This window comes from Coregonus lavaretus, assembly GCF_964263955.1.
Source record: "Coregonus lavaretus genome assembly, chromosome: 36".
NCBI lineage: Eukaryota > Metazoa > Chordata > Actinopteri > Salmoniformes > Salmonidae > Coregonus > Coregonus lavaretus.
The window spans coordinates 19,035,716-19,053,125 of record NC_140023.1 but is presented as its reverse complement, the minus strand read 5'-3'; the positions used below and the strand labels follow the sequence as shown (position 1 = coordinate 19,053,125).

At 43.8% G+C, this 17,410-nt stretch overlaps 1 protein-coding gene across 5 annotated transcripts in view; it reads right to left on the bottom strand.

Moving 5' to 3' along the window:
- LOC311110989 (E3 ubiquitin-protein ligase UBR2-like) overlaps positions 1 to 17,204 on the bottom strand; it is a 44,573-nt gene extending 27,369 nt beyond the window's left edge. Inside the window, exons 1-21 of one of the 5 annotated variants that reach the window (XM_084153660.1) lie at positions 17,098 to 17,204; positions 14,357 to 14,616; positions 13,766 to 13,844; positions 12,086 to 12,196; positions 10,259 to 10,389; positions 9,989 to 10,127; positions 9,426 to 9,488; positions 9,160 to 9,280; positions 8,787 to 8,894; positions 8,475 to 8,563; positions 7,252 to 7,350; positions 3,301 to 3,464; positions 3,010 to 3,109; positions 2,674 to 2,802; positions 2,305 to 2,488; positions 2,128 to 2,189; positions 1,910 to 2,020; positions 1,715 to 1,780; positions 1,502 to 1,624; positions 1,324 to 1,387; positions 1,043 to 1,167 (exon numbers count right to left, since the gene is read on the bottom strand). In XM_084153660.1, coding sequence (XP_084009786.1) covers positions 1,043 to 1,167; positions 1,324 to 1,387; positions 1,502 to 1,624; positions 1,715 to 1,780; positions 1,910 to 2,020; positions 2,128 to 2,189; positions 2,305 to 2,488; positions 2,674 to 2,802; positions 3,010 to 3,109; positions 3,301 to 3,464; positions 7,252 to 7,350; positions 8,475 to 8,563; positions 8,787 to 8,894; positions 9,160 to 9,280; positions 9,426 to 9,488; positions 9,989 to 10,127; positions 10,259 to 10,389; positions 12,086 to 12,196; positions 13,766 to 13,844; positions 14,357 to 14,616; positions 17,098 to 17,181 — 2,412 coding nt within the window. In that variant the 5' untranslated portion in view covers positions 17,182 to 17,204. Of the gene's footprint in view, positions 1 to 1,042; positions 1,168 to 1,323; positions 1,388 to 1,501; positions 1,625 to 1,714; positions 1,781 to 1,909; positions 2,021 to 2,127; positions 2,190 to 2,304; positions 2,489 to 2,673; positions 2,803 to 3,009; positions 3,110 to 3,300; positions 3,465 to 7,061; positions 7,161 to 7,251; positions 7,351 to 8,474; positions 8,564 to 8,786; positions 8,895 to 9,159; positions 9,281 to 9,425; positions 9,489 to 9,988; positions 10,128 to 10,258; positions 10,390 to 12,064; positions 12,197 to 13,765; positions 13,845 to 14,356; positions 14,617 to 17,097 lie in introns of all 5 variants that reach the window. The other 4 variants (XM_084153661.1, XM_084153659.1, XM_084153658.1 and 1 more) reach the window with 4 other exon arrangements.
- Positions 17,205 to 17,410: the final 206 nt, after the last annotated feature.

Here is a 17,410-nt window from a genome sequence, read left to right as displayed (position 1 = left end):
CACGTCATTTAGGGAGCCCCTCATAGTTGCGTACTTTCACAGATACTGTACACACAGTACACAAACGATTGTCAAGCCTCTGACGCAGCCCACACATTTTTTTAATATGCAGATGACACCGCTGTTGTAGGTTTCCTCCACACAGACCAAGCCTCTCCAAGGTTGACAGAGAAACTGCAACATTCGTCCAGTGGTGTGCAGATAACTTTCTTGAAATAAACGTTAAGAAAACAAGAGATGTCAATCGATTTCAGAAGGAACAAAACTCCACCCCCCCTATGAAGATCAATGGGGAAATCAGTCGATAGAGTGACCACATAAGTACCTGGGAATCGAAATAGACAAACTGAAATTCAATAACTGTGCCTTTGCAAAGATAAAGACATTGCAAAAGATCATGTTTTTTTTATGCAAATTGAACCATTTTAATGTCGACCGCCATATCTTACAAATGTTCTATAAATCTGTCCTGCAGAGTGTGCTGTCCTTTGGTCTGATATGCGTGTTCGGAAACATGCGAGTGCAAGACCAAGTCAAGCTTCACTGCTTGATTAAGACAGCAGGAAGGATAATTGGTATAGATCAAGAATCAGCCACCAACCTGTACACAAAACTCATCCTCCTAAAACTTGAAAGCACTTTACAGGACAGTACTCATTCCCTTCACTCAAAATTCAGTCACAGCAGCAGCCGGACAAGTGGAAAGAGACTCTTTTATTCCAACAGCCATTAGGCTGTATAATAGATAGTCTGTTGGTCCCTTCAGTATACAGCATATTGCACTTTCACTTTAAATGTGTAGCTATAGCACTTTATGAATTATTTTGTGTAGTTTGTGTTTTCATGTACTGTCTTTTTAAGCACATGACCAAATGAATATCCCCCTGGTGGGATAATCAAGTTGATCAGAATCTGACAGAAATCCATCGCAGTGATGAAGAACTTGAATCCCTGCTACCAGATAGACTAATATAGAGAAAAAGATCGCAAGAGAGAGGCAGACGGAAAGACGGAAGAGAGAGAAAGGGGAGTAATGCCTTACGTTCTCAGGCAGGGCCTTGACCAGCTCGCTGTGGGCCATGGGTCTGATACACAGCTGGTGAATGATCTCCCTCTTGATCTGGTCACAGCCTTCCACCTGGCCGACACCAGCCTCAAAACGCTCACCTGACACAACAAACACGCATACCCATCAGGTACTCTACCAACATCGTTAACACAAGGAAACAAGTCAAACAGAGGCTCCGAGTACATGATGAAACACACATCACCCAACCCCCAGGCAACAAGTCCTAGTGAGCGGTAGGATAGTGGGGCACTTACCCACAACCATCATGATGAGGTGCAGCATCTCCTCTATTAGAGTGTTGTTCTGCTGGACCACGTCCTAACAGAGACACAGGGAGTCAGGTCAGTCAAGAGATGGACACACACACCTAAACTGAGTACAAACAGAGTAAAAAGCCTAAACTAAGTTGTCATTGTCAGTGAGAGAGCAGACCTTGTTGGTGTTCTCCCTGTTGTATCTCTTCCTGCAGTCGGCGGAGCTGAAGATGTGGTAGAGCTCAAAGCGGCTCAGGACTATCATCAGGAAGTGGTTGGGATCCATCATGGAAGCTCCGGCCTGGAGTGAACACACAAACACTTGTTAAAGCCTGTAACACGTTGTTGACCGTTAGCGTCATTAGGTTGTTAGCTGAAACAACAAACTGACCTGCAGCATGATGAGGTCCTTGTCAAACATCTCCACTCTGCACTTCACATTGTGGTAGTAGTAGATCTGCAACAAGAGTACAGTATGAACTCTCTTCATTATAAACCCCACAAGAACAACAACACTTACAACATGTGAGTTCTGATATACAGCGCAGAGGAAGAAAGATAATAATGATGGACGGGGCGTTTTTACCTGATTCACCAATGAGAAGCCGTTTCTCCTCCACATCCCAGCGTGCACTTGGGCACAGAGGACCAGGCAGCGAAGGGGGTGTTCTATCAGCATGGGGGGGCTCAGCTCACTCTGAGGACCATACGAGAGATTTATTAGAAGACACACAAAAACACACATTTTGCAAAGGCTAGCTGAACCTGTAACAACCACACACGGAGACACTCCTGCATGCTTACCAGTGGAAGCTGTTCAGGGAATCTGTAGGCCACCTCCATCTTACTAAGGAGAACGTGGAGACCTAAACAGAAAACCAGCAGTGACCATCTTAATGTGTAGACTCTTCTCCATCAATATCATAGCCAAAGCATTAGTGGTTTGTCATTCAGCTGTGTGTGTGTGTGTGTGTGTCCTACCTGCTAGTAAGCGGGACACAGGCAGGTGGATGCTGACTTTCTCCTGAGAGACGCAGTAGCGGATGGTGTCCACAGAATGTCCACAAATGCTCAGTGTGATTGGCTGCTCTCCATCGGTGAAGCCACTGTGGCAGTGTGTAAGTGCTGTTAGGCACTTCTTATAGGCTTCAATCAGCACACGCTCCTGTACACACACACACACACACACACAGGGGAAGAAACAATAGGAACACAAGTGAGAGAAGCCGGCTGCGTGTTTGTGAGTGAGTGAGCATTTGAGAGTGAGAGTTTGTGAGAGAGAAAGTGAGTGTGTGTGCGTTCATGTGCTTATGCACACACACACGTGCATGTACACGTCCAGTCACTCACATCTGTGGCGCACCACTCTTGCATCATGGAGATGATGTGTGTGAGCTTCATCTGCAGGGTGAAGGCTGCTTCCCATTCAGGCTCCATCTCTATGTGCTGGCCCACCTGCCTCACCACAGGGTCCATGCCCTGAGGGGAATGGATCTTATTAGTCTCATTTTCTCCATCTGCTCTGGTGTGAAAGAACTGGGCAGGTGAAAGTAAGTTTTCCTGCAGGCTAGCTAGTCTACCACCCATCTTATTTTTTTCTGTTCCACAGACCTGCATAGTCTCAATCATGCCCAGAGGGGTTGTGACTCCCCATGTCTCCCACCACTATTGGTGACCTGTCCTTACCTGCATACACTTGAACAGCTCCAGGAAGGTGTCCAGTCCCTCCAGGAACTTCTCCCTGAGTTGGTCACTCCACTCTGTGGGCCGACTGATGAGGACGTATCTGCACACACACAGCAACATTGTTTACAACACATTCAGAAACACACACACACACACACACACACTCCACAGTCGTCAGTATGCTGGCTTTGTACAACACTCACTCAACTAATCTACACACACTGTTATATTGCCCAGTGTGTGTGTGTGTGTGTGTGTGTGTGTGTGTGTGTGCACATGTATGCAGCTTACTTGAGGTCTCCAATGAGGCTCTGGACGCGGCGGAACTTGAAGGCCTGCTGGGCGGTGTAGCGCTCAAACTGGAAGCGGCCCTGCAGGTCGCGGTGGCGCAGATGGTCCACAAAGGTCCTGATGATGGTGGTCATCAGGTTCTCCTCTGTTATCAGCATGCGCGCCTGGGGCCGGGAAGGAAGAGGTTCAGGGGGCCTCAAGTAGCAGGACATTCTGGAGTCAAATAATCACTACACACAATCTAGGCAAATCTATGTAAAAACATGACAATATACTACAGCCTTAAAGTAACTGTCCAGTGAAAATCGCACTTTTACAAAGTTTCTATTCTGTTAACTCATACCCAAATAATGTTGTTGACTCATCCTATACTCACTCCTACGTGGCCAAAGCATAAATTGTATCTCAAACAGAGGATGTCATCTTCCTGAGGAGGAGGAGCTGGCCAATCAGCAGTCTACTTGGGTGAATATTTTTAATGACCAGTATACGCCCACACCATTCTGTTGTTGGGGTATGCCCACACCAATCCAACACAGAAATGCTGCTTTTTAACATACTTCATTACAATTTTTTGGAAGGAAAACTAGTTCAATTATAGGTCATGTAGAAATCTGGAAACACTGGACAATTACTTTAAACTACACTACAGCATTGGCCTACAATTCGAATAACATACTATTCTTTAACATATTAATTTCTATAATACATGGGTATAGTTATTGTGATTAAGACATGAAACAGGATGCTGACTGTATAATGTTGTTAGGAAAAATCAAATATCTAACATCAGTTTAGCATGCCACACCCTTTTCAAGGAACCAACGTTGAGAATGGAGCTATTCGGAACATAATTAAGATAACACTCATGATTTAGATCAGTGGTTCCCAAACTGAGGTCGGCAGGGACCCCCCTCCCCCATTTTTTATTTTATTTAAAGGAACTCAGTCCGGCCTAGGGCTGTTACAGTGACCATACTACCGTCAGACCGGAGGTAACGAGTCATGACCGCAGTCAAATTCCATGTGACCGTTTAGTCATAGTAAATAGGTTTCTCCAAGCTCTGACGCTGCTGATGATCATTAGTAGCCTACCAAACTTGTTAACTGCCTGGTACTCAGCACTCTATTGTCCCTCTAATCACTCTGACATCAATACACATGTATTCGAAAATCAAATAAAACACTTCATGAGAGCCTATGAGCTCATGTTTTTTGAGCAACATTTCTATAGGTTATGCAACTGCGTGAGAAAACAGTTTTGATGGTCTCTATAAAATAAAAAAAAGAGGAGGATCCCATCAGCATTCTATAGGCTAGGCCGACTATATTTATTTATAAACTTTCCTAATATTAAGCACATTGCTTTCCTTTACAAAAGGAGTATAGCCTACCTGGCTGGCATGAAAATGAACCACGGGAAAAGCGTCCTCCATTCGCTATTTAAGTGCATACATGACATGTCTTTTTCCCCCCCATGCCCCTAATCCGAGACAGGTGCATGATAATGGTCCATTCTAAATCAAAACTAATTTCACACATATTATTTAGTATATTTAAAGACAACATTAAATTAAGAATAGTCTGATGGGTGACAATATTAGCCTATCACTTGTGAATGATGCCCAGCATGTGCAGTAAGGCAAGAAACAGTGCATGCTTTTTTTGGCCACTTTTTCTAAATCATAGTCGCACACCTCATGTAGCCTAGCCCATAGGCCTGTATGTTTTGATAAGGTTTGTATCACAACTAAAGTGGCCAAATAACTTCTTAAAATTAAGCACATTCATCTGCTTTACAACCAGTGTAGAGCCTAACTGGCATACATAGGCGGCACGTGAGTTTCAAGTTTGGAAGATAATTTTCACCATAAAAATGCACCTTTATAATAAAGCATAACATGCATAATCGTATTTGTGATCACTTTTGAGAATAGTGTTTTCCCGATAATTGATTGCATTTTGGAAAATTTGCGCTTATAGCCTACTGCTGTGTGCGCATTGCTGCGCTTATAACGTGAAGAAATAGCCTAATAGTTTATCAACATTTTAAGCTAAACATTCTGATCCGTTGCATCAGCCTAATTGCTTTTAAAAGGTTTTTAATGCGAGTTGTTGTATTAATTTGGGATCTATCACATCCCACAACTGTCCCAGAGTATGTTTGGAATATTTATTTATTGCACAGAAGGACAAGTTGACCAACAAAATAGGTCAACTTTTGTACTATGGGGGATAGTAGATTGACATAGGCTAGTGCTTTAAGCCTACACATCTTGTTGGCTGAAGAAAAGTAGGCTAAATGTGGTCAGTTCTTCAATATGTGCCTCGGAATTCAATAAGAGGGACGCGCGCTGTTGCGTCCCCAATGTGTCCGTCTTCACTTGTAGCCTACTTCTTAGCTGAGATGTCTATGAGAAGGACCCGATCACCTGACGTATTGGCTAATAAGAAATGAGATATCTGAGAGAGCCATGCGAGTGAGAGCTGCGTTGGTACATGGCAGCCGGGAGAAGGGAATTATAATTATTATATTCAGCCCTTGGGATTTTTTAGGGGGCATTACAGCCACACAAGGGGATGCCACTGGGAAATTCGAGGCCTGGTGAGAATATTATCAAGTGCTTGTCAAATTGTCAATGAAGAGACTGATGAAGTGTGTGCAGCCTGCACAAGAAACAGAGCAGAGCGCATGCCTTTCATGCAACTTTTTTCAAATCATCATTAGAGTTGCATCATGCAACCCTAGAATGTACTGTATTAAAAATCAAAACATATAGCCCAACGTTTGTATCACAACTAAGGTTGCATAAATATGTGGTCCTCTGTAGCTCAGCTGGTAGAGCACGGCGCTTGTAACGCCAAGGTAGTGGGTTCGATCCCCGGGACCACCCATACACAAAAAAAAAATGTATGCACGCATGACTGTAAGTCGCTTTGGATAAAAGCGTCTGCTAAATGGCATATTATTATTATATTATTATAAATAATTTTAAATTAAGCATATAGGAGGACCTGTTTCTTTGTTAACCACTCAACACAGAATAGCCGCATGTGCTCACTTCCTTGGAAATCGTTTGGAGAAAAGATCCTTTCTATTTTATTCAGCTATGTTCAATTGTATTCTTCATACTATAAAATAAAAAATAATGCCATGGAATTCTAAGCAAATCTTGTCTGCTAAATGAACTAGTGTAGCCCACAGCCATATGGCATAGCCAGATCAGGGCCTAACATAAGGGGCTTAATAAATACATTTGATTGATTCTTCATATCATGACAACATTTCATGACCGCCACAGCCCTAGTCTGGCTTTAAACTTACTGTTGAAAGTTGTAATAGTAGAATGCACAAGGTGCAATTTCCAAATTAGGTAGTGCATCATCAGTTCCTCTTGTCATGTTAGTCATTGCATACCTTAGAGAGCTATTTATAACTTGTCAGAAATGTCCAGATCAACTAGCCCATGTCAGCTAATGCTTGTTGTTGTAATTTTTTAGTCACTCAAATATCACATGAATACATTAGACATGGCAAAATGTATAGAAGTGCAAGGGGGGGGTGCGCAGGATGTTCCCAATGCTGGAAGGGGGCCCCCCCGAGTGAAAACGTTTGGGAACCCATGATTTAGATGGCCATACTTTCTCTCTATGGATGTGACATCATACACAATAAGTCTAAATTCCCTGTGGTTTTCAGCATGCGTCCCATCTCAGGTGGTACCATCTCATTTCACCCCGACCCTGTGGCCCGTACTCACCAGGGAGGGCACTGTGAACATTTGCACGGAGAGGTCAGTGACTGAGAACTCCCTGTCGTGGTCATCTTTCACATAGTCGCTCTGCAAGCGCTCATAATTCTAATGGTGTTGGCATGGGGAAGAAAAGAGAAGAAGAGAAGGTGTGTGTGTTGGGAGGTGTGTGGTCAGGCGTGGGGTTGGGGTTACTCACCATAGTGGGGACGGTGAAGAGCTGAACTGACAGAGAGGTCACTGAGACTACACGCTCGTGATCATCCTCCATAAAATCTGTCTGGAGGCGCCGGTAATTCTAAACGACAAGGGGGACATTCACCTCTTGGTCAAAGGCGTGTGCCCTCCTTCCCTCTCCTCACTCCCCCCAATTCCTTTCTAAGCTCCAGGGAGAAGTAACCCCTAGACACAGATCTAGGATCAGCTTACTCCCCAAATCGTAAGCTTAACCATTTGGGAGGAGGAAGGCAAAACTGACCTCAGATCAGTGTCTAAGGGTAACTTAATCCTTCTCCCCCGTTAAGCTTCTGAAGCCCTTTACCACCCAGGTCTCCGAAAGCTAAGATATAGAATCACAGAAGAGCTTCAGACCAATTGTGTCCAATCAAAGTTTGGATTAAATGCTCCTCCACGTAAGATTTTGGCCAGCCAATCTTTTCCAATATCCTGGCTTCTAGTCTTAGCTCATGTGATCTAGTGAGTGCATATCTATGCTCTCAGGTTAAGCTCAGGAGACCTGTAGAGCTTTGGCTCCGAGTGTGTGTGAGAGCAGAGCGGACATCCTAGGATTTTGGGGTCAGACAGGGACCGGGAGTGTGTGGGGCTGTGTTACATGCCAAGCAGGCTGAGAGGAAAGCAGATCAGAGGTAAAGCCTGCCGTCTGTCCTCTCAGCTATGCCACCCAGGAGGACAGGTTAAAGGATGTGATGGATGCAGTTAACGCCCCATCCAGACCTTGTGCCAACACACCCTCAATCTGCTCTTATGATAAGACTAGACCCACTCAGGTGTGTCTGGGAAACTGGCAGTGTGTGTGTTTACATGACTGAATTGGTATGGTGTAAGTTTCTTTCAGAGTACTCATGGGATGATCTTGATGAAAAACTCATTCATACAATACATTCTTTCATCATATCAATCTTCAATTCAAGACAGTATCGAATCCTCTGCAATAGCTATACCATACTTTTACATGAGACATTGAGCTAGCACTTATGTACATCAGGACTAAGTCCTCGGCCCTGCTGATGTGATGTTGACACATTAGTTCCTCATTAAAGGGGGCCAGCTGGAGAAGCAGTTTGACATTAGCCCATCCAGCGCTTCTCCTAATACAGAATGCACTGTGACGTTCCACATAGCTGTGTTACAGTAGGTGGCCATACTGGTCCTTCAAATCAAGGGTCAAAAGAAGAGGCTTACTTTTGCAAACTGGATAGCAAACAGCTTCTTGTATTTGAGGTCCATGAGAAGGCTGCTCATAAAGAGCTGGTGGTAAACATTCCTGGCCCCTGGAGTGGAAAACAGGTATTAGTCAGAACAGAGTGCTTATGGAAGGGTTCTTTATGTTTTATGTGCATTGCAGGAGACAGGGTTGGGGTCAGTCAATGCCATCCCAATTCAATCAAATCTCAAAGTAAATAGACATTTGCCATTTATTATTGAGTTGAATTCAAATGTAAGTGTCCCCAACCCTGGCAGGACAACTAAAAGGATGCATTTCCTCTTCCTCACCTTTCCACATCTTGGAGTCACAGAGCATGAGTGTGTCCACCAGGGAGGAGTTCTCTCCCTCTGGCCCTCTCTCCAGGCCCACCTGACACAGGATCCTCCTCAGAGCATCTACACACAAACACACAGAGAGTACACACTGCTGTCAACGGGCAGACACACACAAGGACTAAAAAACTAAGCAAACAAGGATGTGTAGCAAAAGTAAAGACTGACGTGACCAAAACATATTTTCCCTCCAATAAACCACTTATGAGCGACATTTCAAAAAGATTGTGGGTTAAAGTTCTTTATATTTCAAGAGGATATGGAGTGTACAATCCAACGGCAGTTAGACATACTTCTCATGTAGTTTGGAGAGAGGAAGGAGACTGACCTGAGTATCCTATGACGTGGCCCAGCCAGTGGAGGGCTTTGAGAGCGAAGCACTGGTGAGCCACCACCGAGGAGTGCATTACCTGGACCCGCAAGGGCTTAGACTGACGACTCGTATTCCTCTGCACACACAGATTAATATATAAAGTCATGACAAATTACTGTAAACTAACATGGTTTAATTGGTGGCAGATGTGGGATGTGAGCATCTGTCATCTCATGAGATTCCAATGAGATACATACAGCTCCCCAGACCAGGCTACTCACCACAATGACTGACTTGGCCTGCTCACAGAACGCAAAGTCACCAAAGCGCACCGATTTCCTTCCCTGTAAAGAGAATGATTACACACATATGAAGTAGGACTGGGAATTGCCAGGGACCACACGATACGATATTATCGCGATACTTGGGTGCCGATGCGATATGTACTGCGATTCTCATGATTCCATATGTATTGCGATTCGATACTGCGATGATGTTCCTAACATATTGCTCACTATATGTCTGCTGCAGAGAGACGAGAGAGCATGAGACAACGAGTTTTGATCAGTCAGGGAAATAAAAGTGCTGAAAACATGTTGGCTTACTATTTTAAAGAAAATGGATAACAAGATATAGGATGAAAAATACCGGAGTTTTGGCGCATGTACAGCCAGCCGACTAGCGCTAGCTAACCCTACCTACATTAGCAAAATCATGTTTTACTAATCAATACTTGGGAGTCAAACATCGATACAATATCATCAAAAAATTATATTGCAATACGCAACTATAAATGTTTTCCCCCCATCACTAACACGAAGCCATTAGTCATTAAAACACTCACATCTCTGTCTACTGTGGTGGCGAAGCTGACTGCTTCTTTCTGGGTGCAGTTGACAGCCTTCTGGAGGGTGTAGATGACTTGCTCGTAGGTGTGGACCTCGTCATTGAAGAGCATGCAGTAATAGGTGTCACCTCGGTCTCTGAGAAATAAAAATACATGAATATTAACTGGCTATAAAGGAAAATCATTTTGTTGTCATGACGACCAAAAAGAACATGACGTGATCACAAATTACTTCCTGCGTGCGTGCATGTGTGGGTGTGTACGTACGGAGGCTCCAGGCCCAGGGGCAGCTCGTTCTCCTTGTCCCAGGTGAGCATGTCCACGGCGTATTTCAGCACAATGGAAAATACATTATAGCAGCGGGCAATCATGTCTGTTGACAGGTGGGCAAGGGGATCCTGCAAATACACAGTCAAATAATGTTGTGTCAACCTCAAAGAATGATTCATCAATTATTAAAGTGGCAATTAGCAATATGTAACAATGTGTAGTAAAAGCAGTGAATGAACTGTGTATTTTTATTAGATGTGAATGAGACATGATATACAGTGCATTCGGAAAGTATTCAGACCCCTTCCCTTTTTCCACATTTTGTTATGTTACAGCCTTATTCTAAAATTCATTGAATACATTTTTTCCCTCATCAATCTACACACTACCCCATAATGACAAAGCAAAAACAGGTTTAGACACTTTTGCAAATGTATTAAAAATATAATAACAGAAATACCTTATTTACATAAGTATTCAGACCCTTTGCTATGAGACTCGAAATTGAGCTCAGGTGCATCCTGTTTCCATTGATCATCCTTGAGATGTTTCTACAACTTGATTGGAGTCCACCTGTGGTAAATTCAATTGATTGGACATGATTTGGAAAGGCACACACCTGTCTATATAAATGTCCCAGAGTTGACAGTGCATGTCAGAGCAAAAACCAAGCCATGAGGTCGAAGGAATTGTCTGTAGAGCTCCGAGACAAGATTGTGTCGAGGCACAGATCTGGGGAACGGTACCAAAACATTTCTGCAGCAATGAAGGTCCCCAAGAACATAGTGGCCTCCATTATTCTTAAATGGAAGAAGTTTGGAACCACCAAGACTCTTCCTAGAGCTGGCCGCCCGGCCAAACTGAGCAATCAGGGGAGAAGGGCCTTGGTCAGGGAGGTGACCAGGAACCCAATGGTCATTCTGACAGAGCTCCAGAGTTCCTCTGTGGAGATGGGACAACCTTCCAGAAGGACAACCATCTGTGCAGCACTCCACCAATCAGGCCTTTATGGTAGAGTGGCCTGATGGAAACACTCCTCAGTAAAAGGCACATGACAGCCCGCTTGGAGTTTGCCAAAAGGCACCTAAAGGACTCTCAGACCATGGGAAACAAGATTCTCTGGTCTGATGAAACCAAGATTGAACTCTTTGCCTGAACGCCAAGCATCACGTCTGGAGGAAACCTGGCACCATCCCTACGGTGAAGCATGGTGGTGGCAGCATTATGCTGTGGGGATGTTTTTCAGCGGCAGGGACTGGGAGACTAGTCATGATCGAGGGAAAGATTAACAGAGCAAAGTACAGAGATCCTTGATGAAAACCTGCTCCAGAGCGCTCAGGACCTCAGACTGGGGTGAAGGTTCACCTTCCAACAGGACAACGCAGGAGTGGCTTCGGGACAAGTCTCTGAATGTCCTTGAGTGGCCGAGCTAGATCCCGGACTTGAACCCGATCTAACATCTCTGGAGAGACCTGAAAATAGCTGTGCAGCGACGCTCCCCATCCAACCTGACAGAGCTTGAGAGGATCTGCAGTGAAGAACTGGAGAAACTCCCCAAATACAGGTGTGCAAGCTTGTATACCCAAGAAGACTCAAGGCTGTAATTGCTGCCAAAGGTGCTTCAACAAAGTACTGAGTAAAGGGTCTGAATACTTATGTAAAATGTGATATTTCAGTTTAATTTTTTTATAAATTTGCAAAAATGTCCAAAGAAAAACTATTTTTGCTTTGTCATTATGGGGTGTGTAGATTGATGAGGGGAAAAAAGTCAAGGGGTCTAAATACTTTCTGAATGCACTGTACCTGTGGCTGGGAGCTGTTCACCTCCTGACAGGAATCACTGATGTTGGGCTCATGCTTCTGACAGTAAGGGCCCTTCTTCCAGGCCTCTGTGTCTCCACAATCACAGAAACCCCCTCCCCCGGAGGTCGTCATCTGGAGGTGAGACAATATGTGAGGCAAGACAACACGTACACAGTCATGTGCAGCAGACAGAGAAGCTTCTGGATCATTTACATTTGGAAGACGACAACAACGACCACGACCACCTTCTACATCAGACATACATACATCTGCCTGCCCTGAAGTAGAGGGTTTTAGAATGCTCTAGAACACAAACAAGGGGAGTAAGATAAGACCAGAATGAATGAGTAAGCACTCAAGGTAAGAAATTCACCCTACCCCCCAATCCTAACCTTAACTGTTAGTAGGCCTAAAAACTACAGTATATATATCTGACCCTGTATCAGTGCTTAGGGGCAACTTGTACCTACTCATGGGTGAACAGAGCTTAAGACCTGAGGAGCATAGGTGCACCCATCCTGAGGCTCACATGGCAGGAGAGTGGCAAGCCAGGCCAGCCCCAAATGCGATTAGCCTGCCTGATCCTCAGCCTGAATTCAGTGCAGAAACTGGGTGACCCGTCTCATGGCAATCATAGCAGTACATTTTTAATAATCACGGTTTTCGGTTATTATTATTTGTATTATGAAATAATGATATTACAATGATTTTAGAGCTTTTAATGGAAATTCCAAAGCAAAAAAAATGTGAACAGGTCCACATTGGGAAGACATCAGTAGGATTTTTTTTTGAAAATTACTATGAAATATAATATTTCAGTTGTGTATATTACTTCGTTTTTATTTGATGATTATCTTCCATTCCTTAAAGTCATCATCTCTTCTCAGGCAGTAGCAGCCAGCCAGCCAGGCCATCTAACGTTATCTATGTGCTCCTCATACTGTACTGTCTTTAGTCATCCTATCTAGCTAGCCTGTATGCTGCAGAGCTGTCTGACAAAATACATTTTAACTAGTTCTTCAAAGTAGATAAGGCATACTTTCACAAACGGTCTCTGTCCCTCTCATCATTGTGTTGTGTGCATTCCTCTCTCATGCAGTCTGTGTGCATCTAACCTAACATAGCAGGCTTAAAGGTGTATCCGGCCAGAGATTTGTATATAATGACGAGATACTCATGTCTACGCCCTAACAATGGGAGTCATTGTCCCAAAGGCAGGCGACAAGCTTAGGTCCAAAATAAACCCATAGAAATGCATTGGGCTTATTTATTTTGGACAGATTTTGGCTAGAGTGAAACCTCTGGCTTTGCCTCTTCCTTTCTGATCCATCTCTGTCTGAGCTGGGAAAATCAGACGCAATGGATTATGGTCAATGTAGTTAATTTCCACGTTTCTGCGCTGAACTAGTTTGAATTTCCTTAATGAAAACTACAACTCCCTTCAGCCCACCTCCCACATAGTTCTTGACTTTCTCGTGAATGATTTCTCTCTAGAGAAACGGCGCGTTGGGCTCAGAAAAAACCCCCAGAACTAAATGGAATTCAAGTTATTGAACCGACTTGGGTCAATTAGTTGTTTAATAAACAAAACATTTACGAAATGACAGTTAATGGCTCAGCACTACTAGCCATTGTTTGGGCTGTTGGCCTGCTTATACTGAACCATTGAGTGTGTGATAGAGGTTGTGTGGTCCTTCTTACCCTGTAGCGATGTTCTTTATGCACACTGCCCAGGAAACACTGCATACACAGCACACAGGTGGGGTCTGCAGCACATTCCCTGCAGGAGAGACAGATAGCTTGTGAGAGAAGCAGGAGGGACAGCAACAGTACCTAACATTGTCTTCCAAGGTTCCACCAGGTCATATCTTGATCCCATGTTAACATGACCCGGTGACCCTCTTACTCAATACCAATACAAAGGAGTTCTTGAGGAAAAATGAAAACAATACTCATGGAATGGATGTTCAATTAGGCTATACAGTACATACAGTACAATAAGCATGGGCATGCATTGCAATGACTTTCCATTGAACACACACTTGAGTGTGTATGGAATTAGCTAGTATGGTCAAGCTGTTCCTGTAAACGGAAGTGACCTCGACCTTATCCAGACAGTACCGCTTACCAGGAAGCTTACGGTTTGACCTGAGACTTAACACAGGACCAACCTGACCCAATTCACCTGGCCAACTCACAGGAAAGGACAGTTAGCATACGTGTGTGTGCGTACGTACGTATGTGTGTCTGTCTTTCTGTCTGCCTGTCTAACGAGACCTCAACTTCCCCCACCTGCATGAGTAGGTGGGCTCTCCCACTCTGAAGACGTGTCCACAGAGCTGTGAGGGCTGGTTGTTCTGCTCCAGCTTGGCCAGGCCCATGGAGGGGTCCTCTCCACACAGGTACCACTCCAGAGGGGCCTGCAGCAGTAGCTGGGCCAGCAGGTCCTCACTCTGGGGGTTCAGGTTGGGCCCCAGGCAGTAGATCTTGGGGACATAGCGGGCCAGGTGCTGGTACACCTCCTTGTACAGGTCGGTCACCTGGAGCCATTTCTGTTAGAGGGGGGTAACATTGAGACGTGAATATTACAACAACCCGTTGTTAGACATTCAGACTTGAGGGCATTTGTGAACACAGTCCAGGTCCAACTTGTATGAATTTGACCTAGTTATAGTGGGTGTGCTTTATTGTATGATGAGCAGAGCTGAATCTTGAATGATGAGCAAAGGTATGTTAGCCTTTAGACAGGGCTCCAGACTGCGACCATTTAGTCACACTTTGCGACCCTTTGACTTGGCTGTACATGGTCACCTCACTCCAAACGTCCTATTTGGTCAAACAGTAAGTGCATTATCCTCACGTTTCCTTTAATTAAAGTATCTGGCATGTCCCTTTGCCTGTTTCGCTGGGGCATGCTGCTGTGATAAGCGAGCCACTCACTGCCACTCTATATTATAGCCCTACCTATATGTTTTTTGGGGTCTGATACCGATTCCGATTATTGGGGGGACAAAATGTACCGATATATCTGCCAATATACTGTTTTACGCTGGGACAAAGGAAAAGTTAAATGTTTCCACACTGAATCCTCAAATTGCCATCCAAAAGAGCAATTGTCCAAGAAATATGATTCAAATGTTGATTTCTTACATTGTTAAATTAATGACATCATGAGAATGGCTTGAAAAAGAAAAGGATAGGAGCACAGAAGTAATAATTTAATAACCAACGTTTCGACAGAGAAGCTGTCTTCATCAGGGTATATCATGAGAATGGCCACAAGTGTTCAGATTAGGATGAAAGAAGGGAATCTCATGCTATTTATTGAATATTGGTTATCAGTGGAATAATCGTCCGATACCGATATAGCAGTAAAAGGCCAATATAGTCCAATAATATTGGTGAACCGATATATCGGTTGGGCTCTATAAAATATATAACAATAGCCTTATTGTCAACACAAAATTCCTGACAATCACTGGATCACTTGCATGAAATAGTACCCATTTCTACCTACACACAGGGGAGGAACGAGAATGAACAGACTACTGAAATTCTTTGCATTTATGCCCAATGGGGCAACCTCGGAGCAGCCTCAACTTCTGTGACTGCTGAAGTCACTTGCCGCAGGCAATAGGGTAACCCTTAATGTCAATTCATCAAATGACAGTAATTGACTAGCACAGTCACATCTAGTACATGGCATGTTGCATCATATGTGGAAAGTGAGCTCTTAGCCTGGTATAGCCTGCAGGGGGGCAGATGTCAAATGTAGACAATCTGTAGGCTTAGGCTGAGTATAATGGGGAAATGAAAGATCACTGAAGTTGATATTTAGTTTAGCGTGATCAACACAATGTTTAGCATATTTAGAATTAGACTCGATGCTTAATGTTATGGATTGTTCTCACATCTGTTGGTAGTGATTGACGCCAGAGCTACTGAAGGCCCAAGTACAAGGACACTGTATTAACAATTTGACACATTTGCAATACATTCTGGCTAGCGAATCGCAATCAACAAGTGTTGTATCACACTGGATGGGTCATGGGGAATGGAAAACATATGTTTTACCGTTAACAATATGTGACTAGTAGGTAGCATTAATAACTAGCTAGGTTTGTGCAAATAGCCAACTTCAAGCTTTTCTGTAACCTGGCATCTACCCCTCGACCAGACCGACATCATCATTGCGTTTTGGTACACCAGAAGTACATTAATTTCCAATGGAATGCTGAGTTTGCCTTTCAGCATTGCGTTGCAGAGGTAGTTGCAGTGCGTTCTGTGTGGTGCATACTTTGGATTTATCGAATGTATGCATCAAACTGTATGTATAAACGGCTTAACTGAAATGGTAACATAAGGTAAATATTGAACTTTTATTGCACACATAACCAGATGATGCTGCGTACTATTTTGTGTAAGAACACGGTCGGTGTGACCCAGGCGTAACGGCCGAGCTCTCCCCAACGGGTTTTGTTAACAGGGCGGATTTCACGGAACTAATAAGGACAATTCCCAACAACAGACATTACGGTTTGTTGGTAAGCAAGTTGTACAGGATAGCTAACTACTGCTGCTAGTTATGGAACAGCAACAACTGCTTTACCGCCAGACAGTACGGCGAACAAATTATGTTGGCCAGCAATACCAAAAATACTGTCTGCCAAGTGACCCTAGCCTTTAACGTTAGCTATAAATAAAACGATCTAGCTAACGTTAGATAGTATTGTTTAAAATAATCCTGGACACATCCCTACCAATATAAAGTAGCTGGTATATTATCGATTCCAACCATTATCTTACAGTTATGCAATGCCATAGGTTAGCTAATGCCATTTTCTAGAAAGCTAGTTAGCATTAGCCATGTTCCCGTACCGTAGCCAAGCAAGGCCATCATCATCGCATTGAAGAAAAACAATTCGAGATGGAAAAATATAGAAATGAATATAGTCGATGAAATTGGTGCGTTCTGCACCATTTGATAATACAAATCACATCAAATATATACACATATGAAAACTGTCACATACCGAAGCTGTGTCCTTGGCAGAGAAATTCAGGAATTCAGTACACAGAGCAGACGGTACTTCACGATCAGATTCTGCCGCCGCCATCTTCGCTAGCTAGTCCGTCCAGTGTAGAAGGAAACGGAAAGCAGCCGTTCGTTGTGCAGGCGTGAGAGTGGGGAAACTTTTAAGCTGACTAATGGAAAATGAGAGGCTGTAGGATCAACGATGACACAACATGGTCAGGGAACAGGCCAACCTAGATGACTTTTTTCTAAGGTGCACTGGGTACATGAGACACACGGTAGTAGCCTACCTACTAGTAGTTGTACAATCA